We start from the raw sequence: 15,675 nt of genomic DNA, 5'->3' as shown, positions 1-15,675 counted from the left end.
ACGAGGAAAAGAAAGACAAGACGCTCACACACATGACCAAGACTTTTACTTCACAGCTCAGTGCCCATCGACCCCCTACAAACACAACACGGGCTCCAACGACCATCACGCCGGCAGCAGAATCCAAGCAGGTATGACTTCCTCTCACGGTTGACCCTGTTTTTCTCATGCGTAGGAAACAGAGTGCCAACACGTCGGAACAGAAGGTGAAAGCCTTTACACTTTGCTTGGCAAGATAAAAAATAAAGATGTCTTTATGAGAAATGGTTCTATTATATACAATTCAGAGCATAAGGAAAATAAAAACACCCAGAAAATAGAATGATTAAAGCATGCCCGTTGTCACACCATGAGGAGGAGGAGGAGGAGGAGGCGAGCGGCAGAGCAATTTATTTTATGTTCACATCCAACTCTTATTTTAATTCAGGACTATAATAAGTACAGGATATAGTTAGGAATCCATTATCATATTATCATTACCCGGCCATTCAAACCAGCCCAATTTGGTCCTTTTTTTTGCCTGTTTACCTCAATAGGAGGAGGAGAACTATATCAAATCAAGATTTATTTTCCCTTTTAGGGATTTGTTGTATATGTGATATACTTCACCATGCAACCAAGCAGGGTACTGTCACTAGAGGAGTAGTATAGATGTGGACGAGCTGGGAGTACTGTGGAAGGTGAGGCGTTCTGAAACCGGACTTTGTTAAGAGGCCACGATATCTCGGCTCCAGAAACACGTTGAATCGGGGGTTTCGACGAGGGCGCAGCAGACCTTGGCAGCGACGCTCCTGTACGACGGTCAGTCTAGATTACTGGAAGCCCATGAAGATAGTTCAGCAAGTTGTTGTCCCTGGCACACACAAAAAAAAAAAAACCAAACACGGTCCGTGTTCATTAACGTAATGGAAGGAGGAGACTGTAAGATCACAGTCTGATGTGGAATCAGGTGAGAACCTTTGAGGCGTAGCTTGTCCGAAGACTGATTATACACAAACACGTCTCGGCTCGCGAGTCTCTTTGTATTATCTAGCGGGCGCCACCTTCTCCTTGGCGTGCGGCTTCCCCTTGGCTGCCCCGGCCGCTCTGGGCCTGGTCCTGGCGGGCGCGGCGCCGCAGGAGGAGGAGGAGGTCTGGGCGGTGGCTTCCTGCGAGGCGCTGCGCCGCATGGCGGTCGTAGTCCTGGGCGGCAGCACCGGGACGGTCGGGGCTCGCACCGAGAGCGGCTGCCTGGACGGACACGCTCTCTGAGGGGAGGGGCTGTCAGTCCTGCAGTGATTGGAGCTAAGGCTGCGCCGCGTGCCAAACAGGACCCGCAGGGGCATCCGAGGGCTGCCGGACGGGCCGCCGGACGGGCCGCCGGACGGACGGGCGAACGAGGAGGAGGACCTGGGGGCGGCGGGTTTGGGTTTCCGTTGAGTGCTGACAGTGTTCTGTCCTATTTTCTGATTCCTGTGGACAAGAGACACAATCTGAGGTGTTACTTCTTTAAAATTCAGCAGAAATATTAAATCGACTTACGACAAAACAGGAGGAACGGATTCGTACCTGTTGGCGAAGGAGGACGCTCCTTTGGAAGCGCCGGAGTCCGGCAAGGAGAGGGGGGAAGGAGCGGCGGCGGCAGTGGTGGCGGTGGCGGTGGCGGCGGCGGCGACGGTGGCGAGCACCGCCGGCGCCCTCTTAATGGGGGTGACGGGCCTGGGGATCCTGCTCCGGCACTCCTTGGAGCCCTGCTCCTCAGTCGGTTTGAGGCGGGCGCCCCTGCGGGACTCGTCCAAGGTGTGCGTGTCCTCCTCGGAGCCGGCGGTGGACAGAGTTTCGGAGGCCCTGCGGCGCTCGTCGTCCCCGGAGGACATGGACGAGGACGTCCCGGAGAGCATCCTCCTCCTCATCCAGCGGCCCTGCTGCTTCTGGACCAGCACGCGCGCCAGGTCCAGCTGCCTGGCCCGCTGCTGCAGCCGAAGCCGGGCCGAGAGGGATGAGGACCGCTCCGAGCCCGAGTCCTCCTCCGAGACCAGCACTGGGATTCGGCTTCGGATCCTGGGTTTCGTGGCGGCCGGTGGTTCTGATCCGGGGGATTGAGGCCCGGAGGCTTCTTCCCCGGGCGATGTCGGTTTCTTGGGCTCCTGCGGCGGTTCTGTGGGTTCGAGAACCGGCGACGCGGCCGCCGGGACGGGCTCAGGCGACGGGACCAGAGCGGCCGACGGGCCGTCCTCGGGTCCTTCGCCGACCGGTCCGGCCGGTTCCGGCGCAGACTCCCCCGGGGGCTCCCGCGTCTCCGGCGCCGCCCCTCGCTCCTGAGCCTCGTCCTCTGCGGCCGCCGCCCTCACGACGGCCGACACCTCCCGGTCGCTCTCCCGGGCCGAGTGACCGTTGGAAGACATGACGTTGAGGTGCGACGTCTCCGCGATGTGGACGAAGGTGCGCTCGACCTTGGTGAAGGGCGGCGACGCGGGGGCGATGGGGGTGGACGGCCTCAGGTCCGAACGCAGAGCCGGGGACGAGCGCCCGGCGTCGGCGGGCTCGGGCGGGGGGGCGGCCTCGCCCACCAGGAGGTGGTGGTCGCCGCGGGAGCCCAGGGCGCACGGCGTGGCCAGCTCCGCCTCCAGAGCGTGATCGCAGCCGGAGGGGGACTTCCGAGTGTCTCCCGGCGAGAAGAGGACGAGGGTCTTGGAGGCGTCCTCCAGGTCGGGGTCCGCGTCGGCGGCCGAGGCGTGCTCCCTCGGGCCCCTCTGGTCCTCGGCCATCAGCGTGGAGGGCGCGGCGTCCTGGCTGCGCTCGGTGCTCTTCTGACTGGCCTCGCTGTTGGACTCGCTCTTCGTGACGTCGTCGTCCCGCGGCCCCGCGGCCTCCTGCGCGTCCTCGTCCGCCGCGGCGAAGCTCCGGCGCTGGGGGAGGGTGCCGGTGAGCATGACGGCGAGGAAGTCGGCCCTCTTGACCTGCAGCTGGGGGAGGATGTGGAAGTGCTCCTTCTCGTCGCTCTGGCCCTTCGTACGGTAGTCCGGGGAAGGCGGCGACGGGTTGGTCTGCTCCGTGGGCGACAACAGCTGAAAAAAAACACAGAAATTAAGCTTTATTATTAGAACTGAATCTACGGAGGAGTTCACAGATGAAGCTCATATATCACATATCACTATACAGATGAACAGAAGGCCCTAAGCAGCTGATTTACTTATCATACGAAGGGTGGAATTACATTTTTTATTTTGAATTGCAATCCCAGGAACTCACACGCACATGTCTCACATCTGTAACTCAGAATATGTGAAGAAAAAAGCAACTAGATGGTAAAAACCCATAAATAGTCACGGTCAAGTTCAAATACAGATTAATTTAAATCCATTTCAATGACCTCATCAACTACCACCGTACATTTGTTGCCTCCAGCCTCTCCCGAGGTCTTTAAACAAGAACATTTGTTGGTTTCGCTTCCTGGGTTTTGTTGCAGTGGAGCCACGTGTTCATCGAACCAGTAACAAAGACGATCGTGAACTGATGTATTTGCCCCCAAAACCATTTTAATGTCATTTTGGTTGTACACAAGCTTTTCAAGATTGTCTAGATTACATACATTGATATAAAAGGCACAAAAAAATGCATTGCAGAGTTTATCCTTAGACAGCACGCAGTCTGATGTCAGGTGAGTTTCAAGTGTTTCCCTTCATGAAGATTTAACATACAGCCTGTGCGCACATGAACCCCGCTATCTATCATGCTATTAGAGATTAACTGCAAACCTAATCACTTTCTACATTTCTGTATATATGTACACTTTATTGTTTGGATTTACAAAAAGTTTAAAATACATGCTTTCCCTGTAAATTATACAAGCAGTACTGTACAATCGTATAGTGGAAAAAAAAGAAAGAAACGCGTACATGTATTTTACAGGTGAGAGAGACCGACGGAGCGCCACAGCGAACTGAACCGCGAGCTCCTCTTTACCCGGACAACTTAAACTCGGCTGTTATCGCAAAAACCTTTTGAAGAAGCATCCGGACATTTTAGAAGAATCTGTTTGTCCTCCTCGGAGTCACGTGACAGCTCTGCTGGACGAGCAGGCTGAGCAGGCACGCCATGTGTTTAGCTTAGCTTAGCTTAGCCTATAGCTTAGCTAGAAGTTCTGGGCACGCCGTGGCCTATTGCAGCCATTAGCATTGTGGCTATTTGTTGCCTGGCAACAGTGACTGAGCACAGCGCTACGTAAGTTCTGACTAAAACCAGCTGACAGGACGTCAATGTGTTAGCTGGGCTAGCAGCTCGCTGCTTCCTGCCTTTGTGCTAAGCTAAGCTAAGCTAAACACGTCCTGCACCTCTGTACGGGAAACGCAGACGTCTCCTTCATCTTCTCTGAGGAAAACTACCAATGTCCGACTGAAAGGGAATTCTTAAACATGTGTGGATGTTGCTTTGAGAATAAAGTGTCACTGACTGGTTTTAAACTGACGTGATTGACGAAACGGACACGGAGACGTAAGTTCCTTTCTGCAGACACAATGCAGCTCGTTCCCTCTGCAGACATTCATCATAACCCTGTTATTCCTTCACAATCAGCACTAACATCAAATGTGCAATAAAATGGAAGTGAAGGAGCATAATAAAGTTTTTTTTTTTTACATGTATGTTATTCTAGTTTGTGATTCATGAGGTAAATATTCTTTGTGGCAGACGGTGAAAATGTTTGTGACTCGAGACTTTTGACAGTTCTAAATACGCACTCATCTATTTGAACTATTCATTCTTTTACAGTTAAATATTCACTGAAATCAACTGAAAACAAACAAAAATCAATGTTTTCAGTTTGATCATCGCGTTGAGAACGTTTGTCCAACAAAACACAACTGACCGCTTTGTTTTGGGAGTTTGGCCATATTTTGATTTGTTGAAAAACTGAGCTTTATTGAATGAATAATAGAAGTAATTTTAAAACGTTTGGAGGACAATTTCAACCCTTTTTGAGATCACGGGTCTTTTGACCATCATTCCTTAAACCGAATGAATAAGTTTAACATGGGTCCATTAACCTGACAGGCTCTTTTAAGCTTAGAACAAATCAATTTAACAGGTCTTTGCCGACTGTTAAAGGAAGTCTCTGAATCAAATGCTACGGCAAAAACATTTCATCCACTGTCGACTCATAAAACATACAATGTGAAGAGGTTGTAAAAGCATCGTCACCGCCTCAACTAACACGCAAAACATGGCGTAAAGGTTAAAGATGTGACGATCAGAAAGGCTCCATCTGCATCTCGTCCTCCTCCTCGGCGCCGACCCGCGAGCATCGCGCCTCCTTCGCCGTCACAATTATTTACAAAAGAAATCACAGGCGTTTTTTGTTTTGTTTTTTTCCAGTCAGACGGTGTATAATTCACTGTGTGTTTGTTGTAAATACAGTACAGTGTTTGTCATTTTACAGTCAGAGGTGCGTGTGGTACAGACAGTAGATGTCATGCAAAGAGTGCTGTGCATCGTCTTTTTTTTCCCCATTTCCCTTCTTCATGATCCCGTTTCAGCGCCGTTCTACCCGCCCGGGGCCTCGGACTCCACGCGGGGCAGAACGCCGACATTTACCAGTGACAATCTTGTACGGTAGGTGGATCATTTTGCCGGGGCGTGCAAAATAAAGTTAGCAGCTGGTCCACTTCATACATTCTTCCAAGTGGTTGTACTATTAACGCTACGCTAAATATAAAGATAAAAAGAAAACAGGCGAGACGTTCCCCCCCCCCCCCGGGGTCGGCGTGAAAGCAGCATGAAAGCAAAGCGGAGGGTCGTCAACGGAACGGTAGGCGGTGCATATTTACTGAATAACGTAGCCCTTGAAACACATGGAGGAAGGGACAAAATGGCCGCCTCGGGCGTTAAAAGTGTGCAGACACCATTTAGATGGTGATTACAGACCATGACAGTTTGTGGACGTTTTGAAACTACAGCGTTCATTTAGTTTTCTACAATTCCTCCGCTCCAGAAGATGCAAACCATCCAGAGGTGAGTGAAACACTCAAAGGCTCATGAATTTAACCGGTTGTTTTTTTCTTCCTCAACAAAGTCACACACAAACACAAAAAAACGTCCTTTTGAGAAGTTTTCGAGGAACTTTGAAAATGGAGAACTTAAAGGTAGCTCGTTTCCCATCGGTCACTCGGCTCGAATCACATTGGTGCTTTATTTGATCGTTTTAATTTAATTAAAATCTCTTTCTTGTGACCTCCCACATTTCACTTATTGCATCGGTGTTTTGCATCCATACAAAGCGAACCCCCCCCCCCCACCCCCCTCCTCTCTTCAATCGACTAAGTGATAAAGTGCAACAGGAGTTCTGCGGTTCGAGAACATGTGATGGAAGAGGAAGCACAATGGAGATCAGACGGTGATCCAAACACACAACATGCCAGGAACCGGTAAAAAAACCCACGCAAAAAACCCCCAAAACACGAACAAATCGGCCTCCTTTTTAAAAAAACACAAACAACTGCCCAGAAAACACTATCGCGCAACCAACACGAGAAGCCTAAACATACGATGTCCTTTAGGTCGTTGTCTTACAACGTCTCCTACAGCAGAAAAAAGGAAAAAAACAATGGTATTGATTGCATTTCCGATTATCCATCCTCTACGTCGTCCTCTGGAAGATCTGGATTTAACTGAAACGCGACAAACGTGGAACGACGTGAGACGACAAACTCGTGGGGCGCTGAGCAGCTTCGGTTTTTCACAAAGTGTTGGTGAGCTCATTATCGTGACATTATGAGTTTTAATAAAGTGCTTTTAACGGAGCAGGATGTACAGAATCTTTTCATCCAGAGAAACACCAAGAGACCCCCACCATCAATACTGAACTCTTCTTATCTATAGATGAGCTGATCACTGCAGAGTCGGCAGCTCTCTGCCAAAGGCGTTCGTTAGCATGCTAACGTGCTAACAACGACTACGCTATCGCTAATGCTAGGTGTTGAGCGGGTGGAATGTTCAGCACGCTCACCTCATGAGTTCCATTGATAACGTTTTGGTGATTAGCACCAAACCCAAAGTTCAGCAGCGGTTTGGTCGTAGTACTTCGAATCATTGGACGCAAAGTCCATCAGAATCCGTCCAATCGGGTGTCGATCGCCTAAATACGAGGTTTTTTTATCCTCTGGGGAGCATGAATGTCTGAGGAAAATGGTATGTCAATTGAGGTCACTGGGGGGGGTGGGGCGTATTCCTAAAACGAAGAGACACTGAGGTCATAATCTGCAGATAAAATAATCACCACAGCTGCAACAAGTGAATCCCCCAAAAAACACTGACGCGAGGACCCCGAAAAAAACCTAAGCGTTGGGTTTGTGAACCTTTTCAACCGCGACGTTTATGAGGTTCACCTTGAACAAAGAGGCGTCTCTGCTGCCCATCGTTAGAACATTCAGCAAGAAAACTGTCAGATGAAAAGGGTTATTTTTGTTATTTATGAGGTTTTTTTGGAAAAACATTTTTTTTGTTATTTTTAATTAACGTGTGTTACGTAATGTCAATTTGTTTCGTTTTTTTGTTGTTTTTAGTGTTTTGTGAAACATTTATACAAAATGAGTACTGTGATGACCTTTCATTAGTTTTCAGCTCTATTGTTGTTGAGTTTTTAGAGATTTAGTGAAATGTTGTTTTATGAAATGTCACTTTCTATTCACTTTTTTTTCCTCATATAAAACGTTGCTGCGTCTTCTATTTTCCTTTGAAACATTTGCACTCGCCGGCCACCGTACTTCCGCCCGGCGACCGAGCACGCCAACAGTCTCACGGGCTGAGTTTAGATACCAAAGTCATCCCACCTTTTTTTTTTTTTTTTTTTTCCACAGAGAAAACTCACACTTCTCTTCGTCACACAAAACATTTAATGAATCAGAGCGAGACGTCGGGGGTCACTGGTTCCGTGGTCGGCGAGGCGGTGAGTTGATGGGTGGACGCGGTGAATACGCACGCTACAAAGTCTCGGTGCAAAATAAAAAAAAGAAAAAGACCGCCGGGACGACCTGCATTCCTCGACGATCGCTCCTCCATTCAAGCAGGGTAGAATCAGTGTAACTCAAAAACGCACAAACACTGTGAAGCTTAACAGTCCCTCGGCGGCCTCACGCCGTTTCCTCTTCTTCGCAGACACGTTGGAGGTGTTGAGTCTCGCGTTGTTTCCTCCGGTTTCGCGGCGTGTGCAACATGGAGTTTTCGGAGAGGCTTTTCAGATGTTTATTGCATGGAAAATATTTCCCGTTTTCCCCTCGTCTTCTGTTCCTCTGCTCGAAAAAGTAGTCGGTGGAGCTACGTGTGTGTGTGTGTGTGTGTGTGCGTGTGTGCGTGTGCGCGTGTGCTGCTTCGTGCCCGTCATATGGCTTGTTGAGTTTGATTGACACGTGTCGTTATCATGGCTCTACATCATGGCGCTTTCACATTGGTGTGTTTGTATATGCAGAGTCACCAGGCGGCGATAAACCAGCCAAGTTACTGAATCAGTGTCTCAGCTTCCCAAAATCTCAGACTTAAGAGGCCCTAGAGGTCGGTGCTGTGGGACGCTAGCGGTAACAAGCGAGGTCATAAACAGCGAGGGGGGGGGGGGGGGGGGGCGTTGCTGCACTCTGAAGCTGCACCGTTACCACGACGACACGTTGCCGTGGTAACGCGCGACGCCGGCTTCCCGAACACGTCGGCTTCTAGCTAAAAGAAGCCGAAAGCCCCCCCCCCCCCCCCCCCCCCCGCGGAGCCAGGGCTCGGTCTGTCCCTTCTTGGTTACCGTGGAAACATAAAAGCGTGGAAAAAAAAAACACGTGCTACACACTGGCCCCCGACCAAATGATTAGACTAAATCAGGAAGCATATCTTCTTCATTTAACTCTTTGGTCACTTCGGACTCTTTGTAAACACTAAACTGAAATAGAATAAATCTACGAAATAATGAAAATGTCTTTGCTAAATGCTATTGCTAAATGACAGTATCTCAGTCAATAATGCTTTACGTTTGCTCTACGTTCTGGTTTGACTGACCCTGCATATACAGTGTGTGTGTGTCTCTCTGTGTGTGTGTGTGTGCGTGTGTTCTGAGTCCGTCTCTCAGCCCTCTCAGCTGTTGTTGTTCTTGTTCATGAGCTTGGCTAACATCTGCTGCAGCTGCGTCCTCGACACGTTGAGCACCGAGTGTCTGCTGCGCGGGCTTCCGGGCGCCGGCAGGGTGCCGGCGTGCCGGCGCCGCACCGAGGCGTTGGCGGCAGTGATGTGGGCGGGGCTGCTCTCGGCCGAGCGGCTCCTCTGGATGAAGCTGCCTCCTCCGTGGGGGTACTGCTCCGTCTCCAGGGTGGAGGAGGAGAAGACGTAGGAGGCCAGCCTCCTCAGCTGATTGGGCCGCGGTTGGTGTCTGTCGTCTTCCAACTGCGAAGCAGACCAATCAGAGAGAGGGAGGGAGGTTAGCCAGCGCAATGCTCTCAGAACATATAAATGTATTTGAATGTTCAATGTTTTTTGTCCTACGGCTACGTCCCAACACTCCCGTTTTGGACTCCCTTCCCTCGTCTCCTCCCCCACGCCGACCGGACGTTAGACGGGAGAGAGCTGATTGGTGCTCTCGCGCATCTAAAGCCTTCAGCTGATTGGTCGAAGGCTGCAAAAGGGGGTGGAGCCTCGGGGGAAGAGAAGCCGTGGGGAGCGTTTGGCGTAAATCTGTCTACGATTCTAACTATCAGACGCCTCGGCACAAGCTACGAGAAACGTTAGCGGGACAAGTTGAGCCAATAGACTTGTTAGCTGTGCGGGTCGCCAGATTGGTCAGACTAGCATCCCTCTAGCTGGGCAAATGGTGAGGAAAATATCCCCCCTCCCCTCCCCACCACCCCACAACAAAAACAAACAAAAAAGGCAGTTTAAGAAGGACACACCAGCACGAACACTCCCACATACTGCGGCTCGCTAGTCTACACGACAGTCTGAGCCTGGACACTTTCGGCTCTTTGACTTCTGGAGGGAGAAAACTAAAATCACCATTGGAGATGCAAAAAAAATAAAAATAAAACAGGGAACACAAAAGAAAGATGGAGTCATCAAGCACACAAAACACAGACACACGACGGAGGGAAAAGAAGGGAGGAAGTATGTCTGAACAGAAGGGGGGAGGAAGAGGAGGAACAGAAACTGAGTGAGAGAACAGAAGTAAAGGACTATTCCTAAACTGTGCTTACCCCGAAACATCACTTTATTTCTTCTCCTGTTGTCCCAATGGCACCCTCGCTCTTTTCTCTGTCTCCTCGGGTGAGTCAAACTCGAAATACTGTGTACTTTTAAGGCGATAAAAAAAAGAAAGAAAAAAAAAAAAAAAAACAGAGAGAGAGAGAGAGAGAGAGGCCGTCCTGGATGGCGGGCGGCGGCGGCGAGCTCGCTCTGATTAAAGGAGCTAAAGAAGCTAAAGGAGGGCTTTAAAACGCTGCAGATGTCATAACGTCCAGCCTGTAAACAGCAGCCAAGTACGGAGGACCAGGCGGGGCGTATTAGTGAGTGAGTGAGTGAGTGAGTGAGTCACACACACACACACTCACACACACACACACACACAGTTATGGGTAGGAAGTAAAAGAAAATGTGTTAATTAATTACCCCCAAAAAAAAAAAAAAAACTACCTTCTGCAGGAAAATTAAAAAACCAAAAGTCCTCAAGTGAGATTAAAATGAAAAATAAATGCAGAATTCAATGATTCGGCAATTATTTTTGATGTAACCAGACGTTCACAAGAAATACACAAACACACACACACACAAATAAAATAAAAACACTGTAATGAAATGTTGGTCTCATTCCGTCTCCTCTTTTATATTCTCTTAAATAAAGGATCAATTTCATTATTCATATTTAACACTGTTACCTTTTATTCTTACTGTGATTCAATTAAGTTTCATTTGTGGTGAGATTTGGTCAATGCTATAGTGAATTATGACGATGACCTTTTTGTGTTTAGTGAATGTGATTATTGATTGATAAAAATACATATTTATAACCTTCTGAAACACTTCAGTTCGGGCCAGAGTTCATCAATCGCGTAAAAAGTGAAGTTTCACATGAACAATAAGGTGTTATTGTTGCATTTACTTTGCCGGTAAAAGATGCCGCCGCACTAAAAACCACTCCCTCATCCACAGATCTCTATATTATATGGATGAAGTTAAAGATGAAAACTAGGGTTGAGTCATGATTACAATAAATGAATAACAAACCAGCTACGCTACACGTCAACGCACAACCCTGAACGTCCACTACTCCACCAAACCTGTGTGTGTGTGTGCGTGTGTGTGTGTGTGTGTGTGTGTGTGTTGGGTTGCCTTCGGGGACACATTTCAGACCAAAGACCAGTTGCATTGGTAGCTACCTGTACAATTGGGGACAGAAGCTGTACGTCCCCCCCATTTGTAAAGAGGTGATGTTAGGGTTAGTGGTTGATGTTGGGATTGGGTAAATGTCCCTGGAGGTGTCCCTGAAGGTGTCCCCGGTGAATCCAGGTCCCTTTCACCCCCTCGGAGCACATGGGAAAACACAGCAGCACAGCAGGAGGCGAGAGCAGCGTCGGCATCGTACACAGGAAGTGCTGCTTCTCATTCACGCCTTCAGAATAAAACAATCACTCCAAAGCAAAAGTCATGAGCGAAAGCAAAGAGATGGAAAATATTGAAATAGAAGACACGATGCACCGTCTCTTCTGTCCCATGACGACAAAACTCCAAAACGCAGCCAGACTCCATAACAGTTCCTCTCCTCTTCTGGGAGTCACATGATCGACAGCACGCTCTTGTTTGCTCGGTGAATATGAAGCCACAGCCAGCAGCCGGTTAGCCTAGCTTAGCATAGAGACTGGAAACAGCTGGTCTAGCTCCCGCACCAGCGGTGACATCACCCACCGAAGCGCATTGGTTGACATGCTATATTCGGATTGTTGTCATACGTAACAAACAGCATATAATGCACCATACTAAGCTCAGCCTTGTGTCAAACTGATCTACGTGTAGACGTGAGAGTGCTGTTGATGTTCTCATTTACCTCCGAGCAGGAAGGTGAATAAAAAAAAAAAAAGACTCCAGCCTTCATCTGAAAATAAATGCCTTTTCTCTCTAAGCATCTAAATTTGTGTGGCTCAGGTTTTCTGTCCGTGTATTACGAAAAACAAGGATCTATTACAGCAAAAAACGCCAACATGAAACCCAGCAGCTGCAGCTCCCACGAGGCTTCGACCGCAGGCCGACAGGCTCGAGGGGGAAACGGTGCTTCTGAACGCAAACGACCACCGAAGGACAGATGTTTACGCCGCGTTCCCCCGTGACGCAAACTCTCTTTTCGACCCCCCCCGAGGCTCCACAATGCCTCATCCCGCCGCCATGCAGGGGTCAGTTCACATGGACAATAACATAGTAGCGTTAGTGTGACATCACGAGCGCCGCGGTGGCCTCCGTGTCCTCGGTCAAACGACCCCGAAAGGTCTCCTGCTGTGCAGCAACACGCACTTCAGGTACCACACGCAGGACCTCACCACCATGTGGTCAAATCTACCAGAGCGCAGGACGACTGGCGTGTGACAGATGTCATCACTGGGGCACCTTTGGAGGACAAATCCAGCACGGGTCCACAGGCTTTTGTGGTCATTAAAAACAAGGACTTAAGGTTAGAAGAGAGAGTTCATGGGCTTTGACAGTTTACTTAGGTTTTGTGTCCTTTTGAACTATTTTCGGGAAACATGAAGCACTGATAGGGTTTTATTTACAAAACCCCAAAGAGGGAAACAGGAAACGAGCCGGACCTCCTTTCCCGCCGGGTTTGTCCTCAAAGCTGCGTGTTGGCCGACAGATAAGCGAGGGCGGAGCGGCTGCCGCGGAGCGCCTCCCCCCCCCCCCCCCTCCCCCGCGGGACGGCGCCTCTGCGGCAGAGCCTCCTCGTCTTCGTCTGTCCGCCAACACCGGAGAGCTCAGCTCTCCTCTGATTGGCTGGCTGGGTCTCTTACCGGTCTTTGAGGTCCGATGGGCTCCGACTCTCTCCGGCGCGGGCGTCCCGACGGCAGCGAGTGGCAGGGCGACTGGGCGGGGCTCCCGGCGCTCCTCCTCGACGCCTCCTCCTCCGTCAACGTCAGCATCCCCCGGCTGCTGTCCCTGGTGTGGGTCTTTGGACGGACCACCAGGTCCCCTCCTGCAGCCAAACGAAATATCCACCAGAGTTACAAGGGTCTTATCCAGGAGTTGTTTAGCCTAGCTTAGCGCAAAGACTGGGTTCCAAGGGAAACTGTTAGCCTAGCTCCAATAAGTCCGAACTCTGTTGTCTAAATGCTAAACTGACATGTTGCTAAAGGAGGAGCTAGGCTAGCACGTATACAAAAGCTCCTACCTGCTGCCCTGAGCCTCCTCCTCTCCTCCTGCTCCTCCAGGGGGCGGAGCTCCTCGGGCTCCTCGTCAGTGGTTCCCGACGTGGTGGGTTGGAAGTCGCGCAGCTCCGTCTCTTTGTCGATGATCACCCACTCCTTGCTGTCAAAGTCCTCCTCCTCGGCCAGCGGGACGGAGCGGATGAAGGCGTTGCTGTGCGCCTCCTGGTCCACCGACCCCACCGACGCTTCCTGGCGGCCGCTGGCCTGCCGGTCGCCGCGGCAACCGGGGTCGACGGACAGCATCTGAGCCGGCTGAGAGGAGTAGACGTGGCGGGAAGGAGAGCCGAGGATGTCCATCCTGGACCTGGAAGACACGGGAAAATGAGACCTCAACTCATATTAGAGTTTCAACTTTGACCTCGACAGGAGTTCATTCGTCACCCAAATCCGTCCAGATAAGTCTGACTATAAATTACCGCCAGTCATAGGACCAGTCAAAGGATGTTGGAGTTTTTTTATCTTAAAATTAGAATTAAAAACCAGGATCAACGCCAGACTCCCGCGTACCTCTGTCCGTAGGCGTCGGCCCGGCCCTCAGCAGCGGACAGGCGCTCGGATTCCGGGCTGTTGACCCGGCGGTACCGCAAGGAGCGGCCCTGACCCGTCGGTGACTCCGGGACTCCGCCTCGCACCGGCGACACGGGACACGCGCCCCGACTGGCCTCCTCCTCCTGAGCACCCTTGAGGAAGGACAGGAGGTCATCACAACGACAATCTGGTTACCTCCGGGGGTGAGAGGTCCGTTTAAAAGTACTCGAGAAGAGTACAGCGATCCGTCCAGATGTTCACACCTTGTTCAGGCTGATCCTGAGTCTGTTGCGGTTGAAGTCCGTGTCCTCCCAGGCTTCTGCGGGCTCCCCTGCGTTGGAGACGCCCGTCTCCCCGGGGGGGCGGCTGGGCGGCACCGGCGGGGCGTTCTCCTGGTCGCTGAGATGTTCGTCCTGCAGAACGTCGTCGGTGTTCTCTCGCTGGAGATCTCCGGGGACCGGCGTCACGAGGGCTCTGAGGAACCCGGGAGGGAGAGAGATGGTGTGATTTAGGTATTCTCCACAGATGAGACGCCACGGGGGGCTTTGGCCGCGGTTCACGTTTGTGATGTGATTTCCCTTCAAAGTGAGGCGCTCATACAAAAATAAAGGGGCGCGGTCCTTACCCCACCATGGCGGCGGTGGGTCGGGTGTTGTGCTGTGGTTGGGTGGAGGTACTGGTTGACAGCGTGACATCGCCTCCGCCCTTCTCCCAATCGAAAGGCTCGTTCTCGGTGATTATTCGCTCCTTCATGCTGTTCTCAAACACCGACATCAGCAGCTGGAGCAGAAAACAACGCGCTGATGAATCAGGAGGCATCTGGAGTCATCTGGAGGCATCTGGAGTCATCTGGAGGCATCTGGAGGAAGGATTCTCAATGTGTACCTGGTAGTCTGGTTTGGTGTAGTAGTCCAGAGCCAGGACGTGGTCCAGGAAGATATTAAACTCCGAAGGCATGTGTTTCAGCAGCATCCGATGGTCGTATCGCTCTTTAATCTGACCGACTTGTTCCTAAAGGAAAATGACCACAAAAAATAATAAATAAGGATTCACATAAAGTCCTGTATTCATACATTTGAAATGTAAAAAAACAGGTAAAGCTCAAAACTATCCAAGTAACTTTGTTGCAGATTTTTCCATCTTTCTAAACTACAAACATGCATTATTAATAATCCTCTATAAACAATATGCTATATTATTGGGTGCAATAAGGTTGCAAGTTATTGCAAGTTATCCAGGTGCTTTCAGGTTATTGTAAATAAATAATCTAAGTATTAGCAGCGTGTAGTTTATGTGCATAGAGGTACTTCTGGCTAACACAGTGTGTTACTGGTTAGTTCCGGTGAGGCGGTCTGACCTTGTCTTTGATTTTTCGCCATGGCAACTGTCCAACGGCGAACTCCACCAACATGTAAAACAATGACCACAGGTCGTCATGGCGACCCATTTCCTGGAGGAACGCGACAAACACACATGTTGTTAATACTGTAACATAGTTATACGACATCGCTGCTGGCGTTACACGTACAAGCGTCAGTGGAATATTTATATTAGCATCAATACATTTGTTACTGAAATCAATTAAAAGAGAAAAACCTCTGACCTTGTTTTTGTGAGCGTTGACGGAGGCGTAGCGGACCGTCCCCCTGAAACCCGCCACCGTCCTCGGCTGAACACAAGACATCAGAGTTCACTACTGAACCCTCTTCTTAAAGGTCACACACTGCTGCTCCAACAAATA

General features: G+C 50.2%; 1 protein-coding gene across 4 annotated transcripts in view; it reads right to left on the bottom strand.

The window, feature by feature from the left end:
* Positions 1–29: 29 nt before the first annotated feature.
* ttbk1a (tau tubulin kinase 1a) overlaps positions 30–15,675 on the bottom strand; it is a 28,618-nt gene continuing 12,972 nt past the window's right edge. For 2 of the 4 annotated variants that reach the window (XM_062564450.1, XM_062564448.1), the window contains exons 7-16: positions 15,538–15,603; positions 15,292–15,384; positions 14,820–14,945; positions 14,560–14,714; positions 14,198–14,408; positions 13,914–14,086; positions 13,370–13,710; positions 12,993–13,174; positions 1,549–3,047; positions 30–1,452 (exon numbers count right to left, since the gene is read on the bottom strand). In XM_062564450.1, the coding sequence (XP_062420434.1) occupies positions 1,026–1,452; positions 1,549–3,047; positions 12,993–13,174; positions 13,370–13,710; positions 13,914–14,086; positions 14,198–14,408; positions 14,560–14,714; positions 14,820–14,945; positions 15,292–15,384; positions 15,538–15,603 (3,273 nt within the window). In that variant the 3' untranslated portion in view covers positions 30–1,025. The remainder of the gene's footprint in view (positions 1,453–1,548; positions 3,048–12,992; positions 13,175–13,369; positions 13,711–13,913; positions 14,087–14,197; positions 14,409–14,559; positions 14,715–14,819; positions 14,946–15,291; positions 15,385–15,537; positions 15,604–15,675) is intronic. The other 2 variants (XR_009956909.1, XM_062564449.1) reach the window with 2 other exon arrangements.

Source organism: Pungitius pungitius, chromosome 9 (assembly GCF_949316345.1).
Source record: "Pungitius pungitius chromosome 9, fPunPun2.1, whole genome shotgun sequence".
NCBI lineage: Eukaryota > Metazoa > Chordata > Actinopteri > Perciformes > Gasterosteidae > Pungitius > Pungitius pungitius.
The sequence above is the reverse complement of the archived record's forward strand: the minus strand, read 5'-3'. Positions and strand labels throughout refer to the sequence as shown.